The sequence below is a fragment of the Melozone crissalis genome, unplaced genomic scaffold, assembly GCF_028551555.1.
Source record: "Melozone crissalis strain CALT ecotype California unplaced genomic scaffold, PUWL_Pcris_2 ptg000005l_1, whole genome shotgun sequence".
Lineage (NCBI taxonomy): Eukaryota > Metazoa > Chordata > Aves > Passeriformes > Passerellidae > Melozone > Melozone crissalis.
The window spans coordinates 18,916,557-18,931,520 of NW_026535783.1; the positions used below are offsets into that span (position 1 = coordinate 18,916,557).

Here is a 14,964-nt window from a genome sequence, read left to right on the forward strand (position 1 = left end):
AGTGAACAAGAAAAGAAATGTATCATCAGAGCTGTAAGTATCCTACAGAGAAATCAAAGGATCTCACTCTTCTTAAAATGACTACGAAAGAAAATTCTGAGGTATTTTTTATCATCCTATGTAGATTAAATATCTTCCAGAACTTGCCAGCTACTGTAATCCATTTTACATTGCATGCTTCATGTGTTTAGATCTTCTATAAACAATTCCAATAAATCACTGGAACTTACAACTTAAAAGACTGCTAGAGTCATGACCACCTAGATTATTTAGATCTAAACCAGGCTACTTCAGTCATTCAATCTATGCCTAACATACAAAATACCTTACTCTCCAATACCCTGTCTATCAGTCTGATGAATGTGATGATTTCCTTGGCTTTTAAATCTGCTCATCATAAGGGAAGAGAAGGTCAGGAGTGAAATGAAATAGGCTGATTCTAGAAGATTTTCTGAGAGTAATTTCTTTTAACTGACATTTTTTTTCCTCCCCAAATTATTTTTCTTTCTTCTGGTCATTTGCCAAAGTAATTAGTCAGTCTATTAATCCTAAATTTACATTTATGCACACTTACTCTGTTAAACCTGCTCAAACTTTCAAACATTAGTAGCTGTGCAATAAAGAAAAATTAAGCAACTCAGTTTACTATCATCTCCTGCTGATCATGGAACCACTGAGTACACACATGACATGTTGTGCAAAAACCCAGTATTTTGCAATTACGCAATATTGTAACAAGTGCAGACAACTTATGCACATACTTGATGTCACGTGTGATGAAACAAACAAGCCTTTCCACTAGTGTAGGAGGATCTTGGAAGAGATTACAATTAAAGAGCCTTGCTACATGAAATTGCTTTTGCAAATAAGAAAATTTGCTTCATATCTTGTGGTAGAAAGTAAGAATTCCTCACAACAGACAAGGCGAATAAGCTGACAGTTCAAAGACAAAAAGGTAGTATGAAAAATGAACTGGCAATACATGAAGTGCAAAGGACTTGCATTTTCTAAGAGGTATGAGAGTTTGTTGTGCTTCAAAAAATACCAGTACATGTAGACCTTAAATTATTCACCTTGCGGCATGACAGTCTGGGTCAGCCTGGATCCAGCAGTAGGAGCAATGGTGTTGCAGTGGATGTTATATTTCCGCCCTTCAATTGCAATTGTGTTTGCAAGACCCAAAAGGCCAAGTTTTGCAGCACTGTAGTTTGCCTGACCAAAGTTTCCATATATTCCAGCAGCTGAGGATGTCATAATTATTCTTAAGGGAGAAGAGAAGAAAAAAAATTAAATTATTTCTTCAAGTTATTTGATTCTACACAACAACATTTGCCAGCTTTGGCATTATAGTCCCCATATTCCACAAAACCAATAAAATATTATTTGCTAGTTTTGCTAACTATCAGGTAACTAATGTTTGATGGACGGCAAACATCTCACAAATCCTGACACATTGTCAGAGTAGCAGAAAACAAAGGTTTTCTGAGTGATATTGCAACACCAGGAAAGACATTCTGCGACACTAAGTCCTGTATAGAGAAAAATAATTTCATTTCTATCTTCATTTCAGCTGGTATTATTCTCACAACTAATAGGAGATTTCAGCACTCAGAAGAAAATTACTTGACTGAAAATCACTTCCTTTAATATTAACTACCTGGTAATATCTATAGATCTGTTCTGACAGAATTCACATTCAAAGAATTCTAATATGCATTAAATGCATGACAGAAGAAGACAGGAAAGGAAAGTCTTGCTCTTTGCTGTTCCCATTACTGCTTTGGAGGTGACTGAACTGCTCACATGAGAGCTCTAAAACCACTGCAGTTCACAGATGGTTTCAGGCAAGAAAATGCTGTGCTGCAGGTCATTTCAATTCCATAGAAATGGGTGCACACCTTCACTTTTAAAGGAACCCTGTTATGGTTTGACACTAGTCAAATACCACAAAGGCGCCTTGCTCACCCTCCCCTGCCAGAGCTGGGCAGAGGAGAGAAAAAAAATTAACAACAGGTTCATGGGTAGAGATAAGGACTGGGAGAAAACACTCCAAGGGCAAAAGAGGCTCAACTTAAATCTACAAAGTGAATTTATTACTGAGAGGTACACAGAAGTATAATGAGAAGTAGCTAAGCTCTTTTCTTCCCTCAACCCCTTCCTCCATCCTCCCCACCAACAGCACAGGGAGACAAGGCATGATGGTTTGGTCAGTTACCACCAAGATTTTCTTCCGCTGCTCTGGGAGAGGAGTCCATTCCCTGTGAGCCCGTGGGGTCCCTCCCACAGGAGACTGTTCTCCATTAAATTCTCCAATGTGGGTCCACTTCTCACAAGCAGCAGCCATACTGCACCTGCTGCAAATATGGGTCTCTCCCACAGGCAGACAGTCCTCCCAAAACTGCTGAGACATGGGTCACTCCTTCCATAGGGTGCAGTCCTCCAAGGACAGGCTGCTCCAGCCTGGAACAAGGGCCCTCTCTCTCCACTAGGTCTCCTGCTGGGTCGCTCTGGCGTGGGCACCTCCCTCCATGGGTATATCTCTACATCCCCCATGGATCCCCAGGGGCTGCAGGGGCACAACTGCTTCACCGTGGTCTCACCACAGCCTGCACAGAATCTCAGCTCTGGCACCTCCTGCCACTCCTTCTACACTGATCTTGGTGTCTCCATGTTGTTTCCCTCACATGTTCTCACCTCCTCCTCGTCTCTGGACAGAAAAAACTGTGGGGTTTTTTTTCAAAACTTTTTTTTCAAAATTTTGTTTTGATTTTCTCCTCCAATCTGTTATCACAGAGGCATTACCATCACCTCTAACTAGCCCAGCCTTGGCCAGCACCATGTCCATTGTCAAAGCCACCAATGATTGGCTCTGCTGGACACGGTGGAAGCTTCCAGCAGCTTCTCACAGGCCCCTTGTGTGTGATTTCCCCACCCCCAAAGCCTGATCAGATTCTGTTGAAATCTACTTGAAATCTAAACACACAGCATAGCTGGGATCAACATACATTTAACTTTTTTTTATCTGCTTCACTGCCAATAATTTAATGTTTTTAATTTAAGTGAAGAGAAGCATTGCAAGTAGTGGTTCAATATGATGAAGAAAACTCTATACAAAGCAGGCATTTTGCAGATGGCATATGTCTATCCATAAACTGCAGAAGCACTCACTACCACTGTCATCTGAGCAAATACAGAAAAGGATACAAGTGAAACATTATCTTAAATGCATGCAACTCTAGAATTAAGCTGTTTTTGAAAAAATAATTTAATTTCCAGCTCCCAGACTTTCACTATCCTCACAGTTCACTTCCCTGGATGAGAATAAATGTTTAGGTCACGGGATGAGAAAATAGCTCACACAGTTTTAAACACGTGGGTATGGTTAAGATTAATATAATCAGTGTTTTGATAAAATCACAAAAATGGAAAAAAATATCTGATTTCACTGCACTTTTTTTCACTTAACATGAGTAATACATACCAAAAACATACTATGAGCACTCCCATAACTTTTAAGACAAGTACGTTTGTCCAAAGGGTTAAAACTGACAAACAAAGAAAACTCATGACAACTAAACACCAAAGAAAAAAATCCATGGCCTACAAACAGAACTGCATGTACCAGTCATTTGCATAACAAGGAGCAGAACAAGAGTCCCTCAAACTGCAGTAACACAAAAGTAACAAACATTTCTAACCAGTCCTCATTAATTGACATGGAATTTTTACATAGTTACAACTTCTGTTTGGGAGAGCCAGAAAAATACATTTAAATATATTGGAAGAAAAAACTTCAAACATTTGGCTGAGGAAGCGGAAAGGAGGGATCAGAACTGTACAGACACTTTCACTGGTTTTGCTTCAACCCTGACAAAGTGAAAGAAAAGGCAAAACTCCTTCACTGTTTGGGCATGCATCAGTCTGTTATATCCTACTGAAAAATGCAATACAGAACACACATTTTTACCTGCCAAATTTCTGATTTTTCATATGATTCCATGCAGCTCGGGTTACCAGGAACGATCCTCTCAAATGAATTCTGTGAATTATATCTAGAACAAATTAACATCAGTTTAGTAATTCCAGGATTTGTCTCCCAGCTTGAAATGCACCATATTTCTTCTTCATGACAAAAATGTCATGAAGGGAGTCCTTCACACTGTTTTTTTGTTGGAGTTTTTTTGTTTTGTTTTTTTTGGTTTTTTATTTGTCTTGACAGACCACTTTTCAGTACTTGCCTGAACATACACTGATTATGAAGGGGCTGCCCACATATACCACCTCTTGTATGGGCCTCTTCTGTACAGAATTCAAAAGTATTCAAAATTCCTGCACTCAGACCAGAAGCACAGAAGACAGACTATCCTTGTAAAGTCTCCTCCACTGACTTATCATCATCTACCACCTCAATGAAGGTTTTGCTTTTTTTTCTGTCCCTTGGCACATCAGTTTCCTTTCCTCTCTGCTTCATTCTGGGTCTTTTAAGCCTGTTTAGTATTCAGCCACTCAGTGCTGGCACTAGGAATGTTGTGTTCACAAAAACTATTGTGTGTAATTCACATGGCTCTTTTTCTTATTGCATTTGGCAACCCGGAGTGGGAAGAAAAGCCCTTCTTACCCTTTGGAAATACATACACCTACCATGTGTTGCAGCACAGGCCTGGTTTGCACACTGAACACAAGGAGCTTTCCACTAAGCTTGCAGGGCAAAAGGTAAGCCTTCCCTGTCTTTTCTTTCTTGTTCCCGTGGGAGGGATGTACATGTCATCTTTCACACAGAAAGAACATTTGGAAGTTGCTTTAAAATCAACTCACCCCAATCTTCATCACTTATCCGAACAAAGGAACGGTCTCTCAGGATCCTAAAATGTGGACATTAGGAAAACAAAACAGATGTAAGGTCAACATTTGTTTACACAAAAAGGACAGCACACACTCAAACAGGACAGGTATACTCACCCAGCATTGTTTATAACAATATCTGAAATAAAAAAAAGGTAACTAATTCAATGCACTGATAAAATACAAGCTTGTTTCTATTTTTCTCCCACTTCCAAATATACACACACAAGAACACTGGACATATACATCACATTACATATATTCAGTAGCTCCTTGTCCTGATTAATGAATTCTTGAATCCTTGAACAAATAAATAACATAAAACTTCTGGACAGGCAACTCTCAACCCGACAGGGACCTCAATGGGACAAAGCCTGAAAGGCAGGCATAGCTGTGAAGTGCTGGCTGCCTAGGAATCCAATATCTGCACGATGCAGCTATCCTGTACAGTTTTGAAGCCTGCTTTGAATTTCAGAATGCCCCAGTTATGCAGTTTATGCCACCACCTTTGTTGCAGTAAGCCCAAATGATAACTAGAGGAACTACAGAGTCTCAAAGCTGATAAAGTGACCAGGATCATAACAATTTCTTGTCAGATATTTAACTGGGTTCCTGTTGGCCTTGTTTATGTGTACTTTAAGCCATTTAACCCTGAGTTAAAGTCACCAAGTGATCTCAAACAGTGGAAATCACATGGCTAAAAAGAACTTTAACAGTTACATAAAATATCTTAGGGTTTTCTTTTTTAATTTCTGCTAATGCATGTTGCCCTAATGTAAGCAGAAGAGCTTAAAAACATGCAATATTGCTTTCAGCAACATTATTTATGCTAATTCTATGCAGTCAGTCATAACACTTCGTGCTTTGTGACAGTCATAGACTTCGTGCTTTGTGACAGAAATTGTTAACCATTATTGAAGTTCCAAAATACTGAAGTGTAGGAAAATACGAAACATATACTAAGCTTTACACCTCCATTAAAACCACAAAAAAACCAAAAAAAAAACCCCAAACAAACAAAAACACCAACAAAAACAAACAAAAACCCAACCAAACAAAACCCAAAAAACCCAAAACAAATAAAAAAACCCAAACAAAAGTTGATAATTCAGATTAAAAGCTGAAAGCCCCTTATTCAGATTTCACTGACTACAGGCACAAAGAATTGGTGAGTACTAGTGTGGTCAAAATGTATTTCATACACAGGCTGTTAATTGCACTGCTTATAATGGCTTTGCACTTGCAAACAATTTTCTACATGAATTAAGCAACTGTACCTATCCTCCCAAAAGCCTCAAGGGCTGTCCTCACCAGCTTTTCACCATCTTCTACAGAATCTGTAAGAAAAAAGTAAAAATTCTCAATTAAAATTAACTGGATACACTGCACTTCCAGGATATTAACAACTAATTCCACAGATCTAAGAAAAATAAACTACACACAGCCCCAGTGAAAACTAAATTCAAATCCAGCCATTATCTGCATGTGGCGTAAAGCAAATCCCACACAGCAAACCTAAATGGCACAACATTTCTGACAGCAAGAAAAACACAAAGCAAAGCCAGCAAGAACTATCCATTCCCATTTGGCATCTGAAAACTGCAGATGAACGGCTACTTAATACTTCAATGTTAAAAACTGAGATAAAAGAGAAGGGCGTTAGTAGATAGATCTTAATTAAATGAGGCAATTAATGCACCTGCTTTTAGCATCTGTCTCCCCACTCCACATAGTATCACACCTGTTTAATGTATATGTTAATCGTAAGCTGGCAGTAATCTTTCACCAGCATCATCAACTTTTCATTTAACATGTCCACTATTCCTACAGATAAAGCATTATACTCATCTGGATAAATAACATACCATAATTGGGTACTGCTTTTCCTCCTTTTGCTCTGATTTCATCAACAACTTTGTCAGCAGCTGAGGAGCTTTTGCCATATCCTTTAAAATCACCTCCAAGATCATTCACTGTGCATGACAAAGAAATGAAATTTTTGTTGTTAGCACTCAGACTTCATGGTCTGTCCTTACCTCATTATCACACTGGAGGCTATAAGGAATATTAATAAATCCTGCTGCATTTGGGATCTGAGAACCACAGATGACAAGAGAAAAATAGTAGGACATATGACTATTTTTTTTAAAGCAGTGCAACATACATTATCCCATTTTCTATAAATAACATGGAAAACCTTTTTCCACCCCTCCATGTATTCAACTTGCTTGCCCTGCCCAGGCTACCTCTGTAATTGTGTTGAAGTTCAGAGATAAAGATCTAGATTATACCCCAATCACAGGCAATTTATTCCAGTCTCTAACTACCGCATGAACCGTAAGCAAGACTTTATTCCTGTTAATAGAGTTGCTAAACTGTTACTAGCCACCACCATCATGGAAGAGACCCAGCGGTCTGAACAAAGTGAGAAGTGCCTTCTCTGGAGCTTCAGATCCTGCTCCTGTGGGGTAAGAGGCCCGCCTGACACACACAGCTGGTCCAGGCTGCTCTCCACACTGGGGCACACGTCACTAGTGGCAGCTGGAATGTCATGTTGCCACACTCTGCTGCACTCCTGCACATCCCACAGCTTCACAGAATTACCAGGGGAACAAAAACACTACCAAAAAATCCCATAAAACATTGTATTTGGACAAAGAATTAAAAAAAATTGTAAGAAGTTGTTTAAATGGGTTCAAAATGGAATTGTAAAAAAGCCAGAACTGACTGAATTTACATGCAACAATAGTATTCTGCTAAACAGTCTTTTGCTGTGGTGAATTCCAACTTTCTGCCTTCTAACTTCTACCCTCAAGAAGCCAGACAAAGTAAAATCCACAAAAATATGAAGGATGTTCTTGTTGGTCTTGATGAAAAGCAGCAATGCCACGTCTGTTGTAACATGACAAAATGAAATAGACCCATTTTGTGCCTTTTTTTTTAACTCTCTATGTAAACAGGAACATGGCTCGCAGGACACACCGCAAAATCACTGCATTATCCCGATCAAGAAGCCTCATCTGGAATCCAATATTCAGCTTTGTGTGCAGCACTTCAAGAGAAATGTAGAAACATGGCAGAAAATTTGGAGTAAATAAAAATGCCAAAGTCTAGAAGAAGCGAGCATCAAAAGAGGAAGGACATGTCAAAAAAAAAACAGAAAAAACAACCAAGCATAAACAAACCAAACACAAAAAATGCCCAGCCTTAAGCAGGAAGTACAAGTACCTTAACACTGATGCAAAAAACAAAGGAGACAAAAATCTCCAAGCTAACAGATCAATATCTAACAATCCAAACATGCAGAAAACACAATTCAAGTGAAAAGAATTAAGGAAAATTTCTAAGTGTAGTGATGTGTTAGGATAGGCAACGCAGGCAGACTGCTCAGCCTGCAACATCCATGGTATTAAAGGAAAGCAAATCAGGGACAACGCCTGGGAAAGAAGAGTGAACAATTTGGGTGGTAAACATACACAAACCATTCAGTCCTGTTAAAGCCTTACAACTCTACCCCAGACAAGTTTATATATGCTTATCCCACACTTCAATAGTAATTTGCTGACAAAAACCTAATAAAATATTGGTAAAATATTTGGTGGTAAAGTACCTTAGGCTGAGCACAGGCACTAATGGAGTTGAAACAAAAATGAGTATGCAAGAAAGAGTTGAGCTATTATAGGTTTTAAAAATAGTAACGCCATGACTGTGACAGAACAATGAAAAAAAGCCCCTAACAACAAAATAGAGAAATAACATTACTATAAGCCCAAGCTTTACATCATGCAATTTTCAGTTGAAATCACACAGTCGAAAAGAGCCAAAGACTGTAGTGGTTGTGGCAGAGCATAGCTATAGTCTGAATCTTGGAGAAGAACTCCTCTAAGGCTACAAGTGTGTCACAGAAGAGTAGCAAAAGCAAATCTGAAAGGTGAAACGGTGCAGAGCACCTGACAAGTTTTTTACACAGTAAGCCAGCTGATTTCTTGTGGTATTCTGGTGTCACAAACCAAGCACATATGAACAATGTAGGTGTGCTGATAGATTGCATCTTCTAGTCTGTTTTTTAAAGGACTCATGCAATTCAATACCATTTCACTATGCAAACAAAAATACAAATAGGATACATACCAGGAGAGATGCTTCAAAAGCATGACTCTAAACTAGAACAGCAACAAAAGAGCCCTCAGACAGACCAGAAGAAACGGTAGGTCTGGAGATGACACAGGATGCAAGACAAAAGCAAATCAACCCTTCTTCCTACTTTCAACTTTTCCTGATGAGAGGCATGAAGGAGATAAAGAATAACAAAAAACAGTGGTAGCAGGCAGCCTCAGGGTGATGGGAAGAGAGTTTTCCACCTAGGCTGCTCTTGTCAATTTAGCCACACCAACAGCAACTCACTCAATAGAGATACAGGACTGGACAAAGGTATCATGTTGGGGCCTACTGTTATTCCAACTACTCTAAATATTCCTCCAGAGTATTTGATCACTGGTCTTAACATACCTTCATTTCCATAACTTATAAAAAGGAACTTGTTTTAAAGAGACAAGGCAGATATAAGCCTCATATCTGCTTGAGTTTTAAAAAACTAAAGATTTATACAAGTAGTTTCTCAACTCTTTGAAGTCAAAATTGTAAGAGAACAAGAGAAACAAATACAAGCATGTAGAGGTAATACTGCAAGACAAGCTGAAGTGTGGTGAAGTTTCCAAAAGGAAACAAGAAGTTGCCCTTACAGTCAATTCTTAACTTACTGTTTAGTTATTACACAATAAGGCCAAGAGATAAAGGAGCATTAGCTGTGGTCAGGCAATAGAATACATTTTCTTTCAGATCATTCTGGAAAGTTAGACCACCACCATCTGCAGAGAGTCAATACAAAATATTTGGACTGCTTTAGTGACATAATTTTTGCTAAAAAAGAACTCGATGTGAATTATTCACATCCACGGTAAATACAGCAAGTATCAAAGAAGGCACTTAACAGCAACAAAATAAGAAAAAACAACCTAGATTTTTTTTAAGTTGTCTACATACATACTCATTTTCAATCAATGAAGTAAAACCAAACAATTTTCTTGAAATTTTGTAAACTGAGATTGGCATTGTCATTAGAAAATTACAAACAAAAACAGCGAGCAAGGTCTTGTCCATAAATCTCTTTAAGCATTTAATCTTGAACTCATCAACAGTACCTGTACAAATTCATCCACAGGCAGCAAAATTATAAAATCACAGGAACCTTTTAGGCTGGAAACATCAGTAAGGTTAAGTCCAACCATTAATGTAACACTGCCAAGTCCAGGAGTAAACCCCATACCTAAGTGCCACATCCACACATCTTTTAAATACTTGCAGGGATGGTCATTCAAGCACCTCTCTGGCCTGTTCCAGCGCCTGACAACCCTTCCAGGGAACAGATTTTTGCTAAGAGCCAATCTAAAAATGGCAATGCTGATTGCTGGTGAGTACCCAAAATACAACTTAACCTTCAGGACTGCCTTGTGATACAGCATTTTTCACAACTAAATATGCCCTGCTAAGGTTCAACCAAGGAACAACAAAACCACCAGAAGTTACTGACAGCTACTTGGCACTGACACCAAGACCAGACAGCTCTTCTGTCCCATGAGCCACAGAAAGAAACAATGCTACTGAGCTACATTTCAGTAACTTCTTTCTTGAGAGACAGTACTATAAGATAACATATTCACAAATTCAAATGGTCATATTGGAAGATTGTGAGCACAATTTACCAAAGACAACACACTCTCTGGCCACAGATTGCAGTAAAAAGTTGTATGCATAATTGGAAGTTAAATCTAAGAAATTATCTAACTCAAACTGGCTTTCCAGCAAAGGTAAGCTCTTGGACAAACTTGGGCAACTTGTTTCATAAGAAAATAAAGCTTAGAGGCAAAATTAAACAGCAAAAGATAAGACAGAAAACCATTAAATAACAAAGGTTACTGTCAAAAAGGGCATGGACTGTCGAATGCAAGCTACCTGAAAAGGCAAAGGTTACAGTCAAGTTAGTTAAGATAAAACTTACCAACTACTGAAGCTCCTCTTTCAGCAAAAGCCAGAGCATATGCTCTGCCCAAACCTAATTTTAAAAAAAAGAGAGAGTTAAAAACAAGAGTGAATTTGTTTCCTCAATCACAATTCAGACAAAAGCTACAAAAAATGAATCGCATCAAGAAAAATGCACCAATTCAAAACAAATACCTTGCAGGTTCAAAGTAAAGCATTATTTCCCCCAGGAGCTCAAAGTCTTTTATAAAAATAAAATACAAAAGTAAACAAACAGATAAACAGTAAATAAAACTTCCAGTCAAGAGAAAAAAAAAAACCCAAACAAACCACGCTTACTCTTCTTTACTGGATTCAGCCAAAGCATCTGGGAAAGCTGTACGCTGCCGAGTTTGTGCTTGTGATAGAAAAATACACTTGAAAGGAAGAACCTTTAATGTCTTAAGGTAACACTGAAGAAGGAGGGGATGTTTCAAGTTAATTAATTACACACTAAGTGAATAAGATACTTTCCTAGTTAAAGTTAAAATTTGAAAAAGAAACTGAACAAAATTTAACTGTGACTAAAGATATACTGACAAAATCATTGGGATACAAAGGAATACCTAATACCTCAGATAACCAAACAGACACATAGTTTGCCTGTCCTAAGAGAAGACTTCATTTCTGCACTACAAACAAAAGCAAGGGTCTCGAACCTTCACTCTGGCTTAGATTCTAGTTGTATTTGGCATTCATTGCAATAAATCATTTACAGATATACTATCCACTGTAGCAACCAAAAGTTGTTGGGCTTAATGACACTGATCCTTTTTTTATTCATTTTAAAAAAATGGAGACTGAAATGATCAAAAAATCATCAGTCAAAAGAAAGTTCCTCAGAATACAAACAGTATCTCTTTGCACCTCACTCAGACATTCAAAGCCACTTCTCAAGCAAAAAAAAAAAAAAAAAGGGTGGGGAAAAATAAGAATTGTATATACTGTTTTTAAGCGCACTAATTTCACAGCAATAAGTTGAAAATTTCCTTAAGACTCCCTTAGGCCTCTGCAACCAAGAGTTTCACATGTGAGGTGCATATACACCCAACTGCTCATACAACCCAAGTCCAAGAAAACCTTTTTTTGTTTTGTTTTGAAAAGCCACGGAGAAGTGCACAACTGAGAAGTGCACAAAACTCAGGCCATGCTATATGAGCTTGTCTTCTCAACTGCTAAGCAAGGATTGAATGTTTGAGAATCAAAACTAACCTTAAAAAAAAAACAAGATAGGTTGACTAAACAATGTCCAACACAGTAATTCACAGAGGATCTCCTCAAAGTGAAAAGAAACACTTTTCAGATATGTGCGTATGTGAAAACAGGTATGACTGACACAAACTAGTGATTCAGATGTCTAAATAAATTCCCAGCTCTGATCTGTTCACCAGCATCCAGCTGAAAAACAATGTTATTAGTAATGCAATCTAACTACAGTGATGTAAATTAAATAAAAGCAAAATGAGAACTAATCTGTAAATAACAGGTCCTCCCTTAATCTTGGCTTAAATTTAATCAACACTTACTGAAAAGCTGTTGTGAAATAAAACATACAAGAGGAACTTTCTCTATTAACAAACCATTTTCAGCCTAACCCTATTAGTACAAGGGTCACTGTACACACACTTTTGACATGAAACTTTTACTCAGTGCAATACTTTTTAGAAGCTTTATTACTGCCACAGTGACCTTGTTTTGCTATTATGCAAGATCTTAACCTGTTCTTCAGTGAAGCTTACTATATAGGGAAAAGGCCACAAACATTGATGTGGTAAAAGCAGAAAAGCAACATTAAAAAACGTGATCTCAATTATTATCAGGTTGGTCACTTTCAGGTGATGTACATGGACTGTTCAGTGCTTTCCAAAACTACTTCTTCACAAGACATCACTTAATCTAGGACCCCAAAATGACTCCGCTGGCAACGTGCGGCACCACAAAATGAGAGCAAAACTCCACTGTGGGTTGGGCAGAACCTTTTCAGAGTATGGCTAAACAAGTTTCCTAAAGAGCTCATCACAAACACAAACTTTGCCTGTCACTCATCCAAACTGACAGCCCATATTTTTGCTCAACCACCAGAGTAGGCAAAGGCCAAAGCGTGGACACAGAGAATGAAAAAAAAAATAATCAAAGGGGGAAGAAACAAATAACAGAAAAACCCAAGCAACCAACCCACCCCACGCCATAACAACAAATACAAAAACACTTCCTGGCAAAACCAAGCATTCCACGTTCCCCGGAGGGCTCAAGCCCGCAGACCACCAAGAGCGCAGGCCAGCCCAGCCGCTGGCAGCGGTCTCTCCGCGCCGCTCCCCGCTGCCCCAGGCCGGCTCCCGGGAGCAGCGGGCCGGGCAGGCGGCAGCGGGTGGGCGGCTGCCGTCAGCAGCCCCGACGGCACAGGGAGAGCGCTGCTGCAGCAGCACCGTGCCAAGCCACACGGGTCACACGCCTCCGACGCTACGTCCAAGGCTCGGGGGGAAGGAATTAGGGTAGCAGGACAGCGCTTGGAGGAGGACACCCACTGCTGAGAGGGGTGCAGCGGCGCTGCTCCCCGCGTGTGTTCAAACAGCAGAAAAGCCCCATATTCGGAGGGGTTCCCAGCGTGGGCAGCGCCGGGCCGGCCTCGGACGGCAGCAGGAGGCACGGCCCTGACCCCTGCACAGCCTTGGCACGGCCAGGAACGGCACGGCCAGCACCCCCCCTACAGCCTCGCTTCTGCCCTCTGCGGAAACAACACGCTTTTTCCCCCGAAGCAGGACCGGCTGCCCCCGGGACACCTGCCGGGGCCGCGGGCAGCGGCGGCTCCGCGGAGCCCGCACCGCCCGGGCTTCCCCCGAGCAGTTCTGCCGTCTCCAGTGGGGCGCTCGGCCGGCGCTCACCTCCTCCGGCGCCTGTCACCAGCACCACCCGCCCGTCGAACCTCAGCCCCCTCGCTGCCATGGCTCGGCTCCGCTCCGCTCCGCTCCGCTCCGCTCCGCTCGACACCGCCCGGCTCCACTGCCCGGCCCTGGCTCCACTGCCCGGCCCCGGCCCGCCCGCAGGAGGGACAACACGGGGCGGGGATGTGCGCCCCACCGCGCATGCGCCAGCACCGCAGCCCGCTGGGAAGTGTAGTGTGCGATGGGAAGGGGAATGGAGGGGCGGGGAATGGAGGGGCGGGAACGAGGGCTTAGGAAGGAAGGGGGAAGGAGCGGCGAGGAAGGGTTGAGCAGAAGAAGAGAAGGGATATGATGGGATGGGATGACGAGAGGGAGGGAAAAGAGAGAGAGGAAGATATGGGGAGAGGATGGGCAGGGGAAGATGATAGGGAAGATGATAGGGAAGATGTGTGCTAATGTCTTTACAAACAATTCGATGCACAGAAGTATGGGTGTTAATGTCTTTGAAATCGGTCTTAATGTCGCTATTAACTTCAAGCTGCAGGTTTGTTGCAGAGGCAGGCAGCTTGACTCCTGAAATAGACAAGGTTCTGCACTAACTTGTGTTTCTGAACTTTGGATAAAAGGATGCTGTGCCCTCCAAAACCTCGAAACATTAAATCCCGCAGGTGTGTGCCCCAGTGCACTCTACCCCTTTATTCGAATAAAGTTGCAGGACTCTTCTGTCTCCTTTATGGACAATGGCTTTTCATAGTGTGATTTTCCGTGCAAAAGGAAGGGATGGGGAATGGAGGGGCGGGAAGGGAAAAGGAGAGGAGAGGAAGGGTTGGGGGAGGCGAAAGGCAGGAATGTGGAAGAATAAAGGGAGAGGAGGGATGGGTGGGGAAGGGATGGGGAACAGTGAGGAGGGAAGGAGATGGAGAAGACAAGGGGAGAGGAAGGGATGAGAAGGGTAAGGAAGGGATGCAGAGGGCAAGGAGGGGCTCTGGATGGAGGCAGTAGGGTCCTGGATCAGCCCTGCCTGGCCCTGCTTTCCCAGGCTGGCTGATGTGAAGGATGGGAAGGAGTGAGCTGTCCTGTCCTGTCTATGTGCCCAGCGAGGCCATTGCTAGGCCAGATTGCGAGACCCTTGCTGGATTGTGAGGCTACCCTGGTGTAAGAC

General features: G+C 41.2%; 1 protein-coding gene across 1 annotated transcript in view; it reads right to left on the reverse strand.

The window, feature by feature from the left end:
* The window catches only part of HSD17B4 (hydroxysteroid 17-beta dehydrogenase 4), a 62,952-nt gene extending 49,052 nt beyond the window's left edge, over positions 1-13,900 (reverse strand). The window contains exons 1-8 of the mRNA XM_054286490.1: positions 13,803-13,900; positions 10,901-10,954; positions 6,708-6,815; positions 6,120-6,179; positions 4,960-4,981; positions 4,816-4,862; positions 3,968-4,052; positions 1,074-1,261 (exon numbers count right to left, since the gene is read on the reverse strand). Of these exons, the coding sequence (XP_054142465.1) occupies positions 1,074-1,261; positions 3,968-4,052; positions 4,816-4,862; positions 4,960-4,981; positions 6,120-6,179; positions 6,708-6,815; positions 10,901-10,954; positions 13,803-13,863 (625 nt within the window). The 5' untranslated portion in view covers positions 13,864-13,900. The remainder of the gene's footprint in view (positions 1-1,073; positions 1,262-3,967; positions 4,053-4,815; positions 4,863-4,959; positions 4,982-6,119; positions 6,180-6,707; positions 6,816-10,900; positions 10,955-13,802) is intronic.
* Positions 13,901-14,964: the final 1,064 nt, after the last annotated feature.